This window comes from Panthera onca, chromosome E3 (genome assembly GCF_046562875.1).
Source record: "Panthera onca isolate mPanOnc1 chromosome E3, mPanOnc1 haplotype 2, whole genome shotgun sequence".
NCBI classification, from domain to species: Eukaryota; Metazoa; Chordata; class Mammalia; order Carnivora; family Felidae; genus Panthera; species Panthera onca.
Genome location: NC_138354.1, coordinates 18,228,185 through 18,234,252, shown reverse-complemented (window position 1 = coordinate 18,234,252; position 6,068 = coordinate 18,228,185). Strand labels below are relative to the sequence as shown.

General features: G+C 52.7%; 1 protein-coding gene across 1 annotated transcript; it reads left to right on the top strand.

The window, feature by feature from the left end:
- The first annotated feature begins 440 nt into the window (after window positions 1-440).
- Window positions 441-5,779, top strand: ORAI3 (ORAI calcium release-activated calcium modulator 3). Its single transcript, XM_060649057.3, has 2 exons — window positions 441-900; window positions 4,291-5,779. Exons 1-2 carry the CDS (start codon window positions 673-675, stop codon window positions 4,948-4,950), a joined length of 888 nt encoding a protein of 295 aa, XP_060505040.1. The 5' UTR covers window positions 441-672; the 3' UTR covers window positions 4,951-5,779.
- The last annotated feature ends 289 nt before the right edge of the window (window positions 5,780-6,068 follow it).

Below are 6,068 nucleotides of genomic sequence, written 5' to 3'. Positions count from 1 at the left end.
GTGCTGCCGCGTTCGTGTGTGTCTCTTCGGCGTTGGGGTGGGGGTAGAGCTGGCCTGACTGGAATGCTCATGCTTTGGGCCTCCCGAAGGGGGCTGCTTGGATGGATCTGGGAGTTCTTCGCGTCCCCTAAGCTTCCCGGAACTGAGGATGCCGGACGTCCTGTGATCCCTAAAGGTGGATAGGTTTACCTTTCGCCAGCTCATCATTTAGGGGGGAGGGGATTGGAGGTCTGGACATCTAGGGGGTGTCCAGATGTGCCTCAATGGTCCAGGGCTCGGGGACCCCCAAGTCACACGCTGGGGCTAGGCGTTTGCCTCCTCGGGGTTCCGGCACCTGGGCGATAGTGAAGTGGCCTTGGGTCGCGGGGTCCCTCGGGATCTCGGCCCACAGTCCCCCCGGCTCCACCCCATCATGTGGCCGCTCCGACTCCGCCTCCGTCCTAGTTCCGGTTTCGGCCTCTGCTGTCCCGCTTTGGCCCCTAGGTCTCCCTGCAGACGCCTGCTCTTTCGGCTTCGCCTGGGCGCCTCTTCGTGGGAGCCCGCCGCCCGCATCCCCGCTAGCCCCGCCGTGGGATGGGGCCTTCTGCCGGCCGGGGCCTGCCCTCCTGGGGCCCCCAGGGCGACTCGGGGCCCCCGTGACCGCCCAGCCCGCCCAGTGCTGCGGCCCCCAGGATGAAGGGCGGCGAGGGGGACGCGGGCGAACAGGCCCCGCTGAACCCGGAGGCCGAGAGCCCCGCGGGCTCGGCCACGTACCGAGAGTTCGTGCACCGGGGCTACTTGGACCTCATGGGGGCCAGTCAGCACTCGCTGCGGGCGCTCAGCTGGCGCCGCCTCTACCTCAGCCGGGCCAAGCTCAAAGCCTCCAGCCGCACGTCTGCCCTGCTCTCGGGCTTCGCCATGGTGAGGGGAGGGAAGGGGCGCACAGGGTGGGGGTGAGGCACATGGGGGCATGGGGTCGTGGACGAAGTAAACGGGTACCCACGGGAGACGGGACAGAGGAAGGGGTTTTTAAGAGGTAAAGGAGTACAAACAAGGTCCCAAGGGACTACTCCAGTCCCTTTTTCTGAGTGTGTGTGTGTGTGTGTGTGTGTGTGTGTAAGTAAGTGTGTAAGAAGACCCCTAGCATAAACCGGGCCAGAAGGAGGATAAACAAGCCCGAAAGGTGTCCTGAGGGGAGACAAATCACCAACGGGGATATATATGCAAGGGTGGGGCAAAGAGGTCCCAAAGGAGCACGGTCCCAGGCAGAAGTCCTTACTAGGTTACCATGAGAGATTCAAAGGCAAATCAGAGTTTGGTGGGAGCTATAAAAACAGGGCTGGGAGAGTCAAAGACCAAAAAATGAATAAACGTAGTCACCCAGCTGAAGGTGGCCCCATCCCAAGGAGGGTGGCCAGTTCCTAGCAATCACAAAGAGTGCTTGGTGTAACGCAGGACAGCTCTGAGCAGAGAGGATGCCTGTGAGGAAGCTGCTGGGGAAAGAAGCTGATTAGGAAGCTGATATGTGATTTCGGAACTGATAAACTGCAGGTGTGGGAGGATGATATCAGCCAACAGGCCCAGCGGAGGAAATGGGACTGAGGGAATCTCAGGGTCAGGAGGAGTCAGCAGACACAAACCCTGGCTCCTCCCAGCCTGTGGCCAGCTGTGTGACCCTGAACAGGCATCCTCCCCCTCGCAGTCCAGTGGGAAACTGAGATCATGGAGGGTGCGCTCTCTGTAGCTTGCAAGTACCCGCCCCAGGATGAGCTGATTCTTGTCATCAAACTCTAGATCCCAGCATGTCAGAACAAGACACGCATCAGAGATGGCTCAGCCTGTCTGTTAATTGGAGAGGCATGGAAGCCAAGGCCCAGAATGGGGCAGTGCCTCTGCCAAGAGCACTCAGCAGATGAAGGATACAGAATGAACTAGGGCCCAGGATCACTGGACTCTGTTAGTCCAGAGTTTCCCCACCAACACAACAGGAAAAAGCAAGCAAGCTGGTGGGGAGTCTTCATAGGAACATACGGACATGGGGATAGAGGAGTCACAACACTAGGTGATTTGGGTTAGTCTCTGCCTCTTTCTCTTTACCATAGCCTATGTATTTGAATGATGAGAGGAAAAGTCTACCCTTAAGGGTCATCCGAGTTCTATCATTTTCTGTATAGGGACCCAGTATCCATAGGCCAGTCCAGTTTTCCTGATGTGGGGTCAGCTAGAGACAGTGAAGTGGCTCTTTTTCTCCTGTACAGACTGTAGAGGGAAGGAAGCAACTTCCTGGACCTAGCTGAGAGAGGTCCCTCACCCCCATCCATCCCATGGTCCAGCCTGTTCCCAAGGGGACAATCTGGCCTGCTGCTGGACTTGCGTGTTGCTGAGGTGACAGCTTAAGCACCAGGACCTTCTCTGCAGGATCAAAAGACCAGATGAGTAGGTTCTGGGGGCAGACTGGCCCCACTCTGGCCAGGGGAGAGCAAGACTGGGTCAGGCTCTGGGAGAAACCAGGACTAGGCCTGGCCCAGATCACTGTCAGTGGAAAACACCTGCTAACACTCACCATGGCCCAATTTCCCAAAATACTTAGCCTTGTCTTCCTACCACCACCTTCCAGGTTCTGTACCTTCTTTCTCTCAGCCCCAGAGCAATATAATGGATCCTGTAAGAACTAGGCATGGGGAAAGATCCAGATTCTGATATCTGGGTAGCCTGGGTTAGAATAACATACAAATTGTATTACACTGTCATGCAGTACCAGGCAATGTGCTTAGAGCTTTTACGTGCATCACGTTTATTATTCTATGAAGTAGGTACCACTACTATGGCCATTTTACAGATGCAAAAACAGGATCAGAGATGTTAAGACACCTGCCCAGGATCCCACAGCAAGTAAGTGGCAGAATTTGAACTTAGGTAGTCTGACTCTAGAATCCAAATTTACACAAGCCTAGAACAGGATCACCAGCGCAAATGTTTGCAAAGGACAGGCAGTTTAATATGGACTCCAAGTTGGCTGGGTGGGGACTGTGGCTATCAGGAGACCCCATGACCTGTCCAAAGGGAGCAGGGGAGCAGTCATGACTCAATTCTAGCTGGTAGTTGCCATGCAGGAATGTGGGCCTAGTGTAACCAGATCTTCCAAATTTTCAAGAGGATCCAGAAATAGAGATATTTATATGAAATCTCTAGAGTTAAAAAAATTTTTTTTTTTTTAATATTTATTTATTTTTGAGAGACAGCATGATCAGGGGAGGGGCAGAGAGAGAGGGAGACACAGAATCTGAAGCAGGCTCCAGGCTCTGAGCTGTCAGCACAGAGCACGATGCAGGGCTCAAACTCACAAGCCGAGAGGTCATGACCTGAGCCAAAGCTGGACGCCTAACTGACTGAGCCATCCAGGTGCCCTGAAATCTCTAGAGTTTTAAAAGTTCAACCTAATTCCTTAAAAAACACAGTGTATGAGCCAAGCAAAACATGTGCAAAGCTGGCTTGGATTCATGGTATACCAATTTGCAGGCACTAGCCTTAGACTTCGGTGTTTTTTTGTTTTGTTTTTAATTTTTTTAATGTTTATTTTTTGAGAGGGAGAGAGAGAGTGCAAGTGGGGGAGATGCAGAGAGAGAGGGAGACACAGAATCTGAAGCAGGCTCCAGGCTCTGAGCTGTCAGCACAGAACCCGACGCGAAGCTCGAATCCATGAGCCATGAGATCATGACCTGAGCCAAAGTTGGCCCAGTTAACCAACTGAGCCACCCAGGCACCCCAGACTTCAGTGTTAATAACACTATTGACAGTGTTAAGAACACTAGTGTTAATAACAGTTAATAATTAATAATAACAACACAATTAACTAGCACTTACTCTGTGCCTTATACCATTCTTATTACTTGGTGTACATTATCTCATTTAATTTTTACAACAACCCTGTAAGGCAGGGAGATATTATTATCAATCCCCACTTTCCAGATGAGGAAATTAAGGCATAGAGCTATATGTCACTTGTCAGCTTGTAGAGCTGAGAGTGAACCCAGTTGGCCCAGCTCCAGAATCTGTTTTTTAACCCCTAGGTGATAACAAGGTAAGATTTCCAGAAATGTGTCATCCAGCTCTCTCAATAGCCAGGTGCAGAAACCAAAGCCAGTACAGGACAGAGCCTTACCGAGGCTACCAATTCATTCACTCAACAGAGACTAAGCACCTTCTTCCTGCCAGGCACCTAGGGATACCTTGGTAATGTATACCAACAGGTAAAACAACCCTCTACTGCCAAAGAGGTTATAGGCACTCAATCCATCTCTGTCCCCACAGGTGGCCATGGTGGAGGTACAGCTGGAGAGCAACCACGAATACCCGCCAGGCCTGCTGGTGGCCTTTAGTGCCTGCACCACCGTGCTAGTGGCTGTGCACCTCTTTGCACTCATGGTCTCCACCTGTCTGCTGCCCCACATAGAAGCCGTTAGCAACATCCACAACCTCAACTCTGTCCACCAGTCTCCACACCAGCGACTCCACCGCTATGTGGAGCTGGCCTGGGGCTTCTCCACTGCCTTGGGCACCTTCCTTTTCCTCGCTGAAGTTGTTCTGGTTGGCTGGGTCAAGTTTGTGCCCATTGGGGCACCCTCGGGCACACCAGCCCCTTTGGTACCTGCCTCCCAGGTGCCTGGGACTCTGTCACCAGTGACCACCTCCCTTAGTCCAGCTTTCAAGCCATCCTTTACTTCTGTAGCCCCATCACAGGCTGAGCCATCTGAGGCCTGCCCACCCCGGCAAGCATGTGTTGGTGGAGGAGCCCATGGACCAGGCTGGCAAGCAGCTATGGCCTCCACAGCAATCATGGTACCTGTGGGGCTTGTATTCGTGGCCTTTGCCCTGCATTTCTATCGCTCCTTGGTGGCACATAAGACAGACCGCCACAAGCAAGAGTTAGAGGAGCTGAGTCGCCTGCAGGGGGAGCTGCAGGCTGTGTGAGGCTGATGTCAACCACTACTGTAAACACTGCCTCCCTCCGGTCTGCAAGAGGACCCAGGTCCACAGACCCCATTCCTTGCCCCTGCCAGGAGCCACCCCTGTGGCCACTCCCAGGTAGAGACCAGACTCCTGGTTTCCGAGTCCTTTGGGGTGGGCCTCGGGGGCAGCTTTTACATTCCCAGGGATTCTCCTCGTTGTCAGTCTATCCCAGTCTGTCTATATCTGGGCTGGGAGGAGCAGAGGAGGAAGTAGAAGGTCTTCAGTCCAAGTCTCATGTAGCTAGAGGGGAGGCAGGGAGACCCTGGTCAGACCTTTGGTGCTGACCCTTAACACCTTAACCCTGTACAGGATGTGGAAGTCAGAGGTTACACACCCACCCAGCTGCCTCAGAAGGTAGCTAACTCTTGCTTTATTTTTGTAGAATCTACTTTATGGTTGGCATTTTGAGAAAGCTTTTCCCCATCTCCAGATTTTGATGGGTTCCACATTTTTGCTTTAGTTGCTGAAGAGAAGGATTTGGGTGTTTCTAACCCAGACATAGGTCCACTCTTTCCTAAGAGGAGCCTCGCTATTTTTGGAGGTTCAAGTGCCTGCCCCACTGCCCTAGACCCACACTTAAGCTTCTGCGTCTGGTTCTCACTCTCCTGAGCCAGGGCTGGAGATCTTTGGAGACTGAGGGCCTGTGTGCCCAACCTGACTCTCTAGTAAGGGTTTGGGGTGCGGAGGTTTTAAGGGAGAGGATCCAGTCACTAGCCCTTGGAATACAGAGCTATTCTCACACTGAATTTTTGATGCACCTTGTTTTGTATAATAAAATGTGTTTCACAGATGTCCCTGTGGCTGTGAATGGGGTGAAGAGGGGGCCTCCTTGGGATCAGGTGACTTACTCCTAAGAGCCAGGTGGAAGCAGGTGTACCTGGGGGGGGGGGGCGGGAAAATGGTTCTAGATATGATCCCCTTCTGGTGCTGGCAGGGACCAGTATCTTCGGATTGGAGACTGAGCTATTCCAAGGCTAAAATTTTTGCACTCTTGTTCTTGAGTCTCCATCTCTTCCATTGATGATTTAGTTTCTTTCTAAAGTGTAAGTTTCTTTCTTGAGTGACTACTACATACTAGG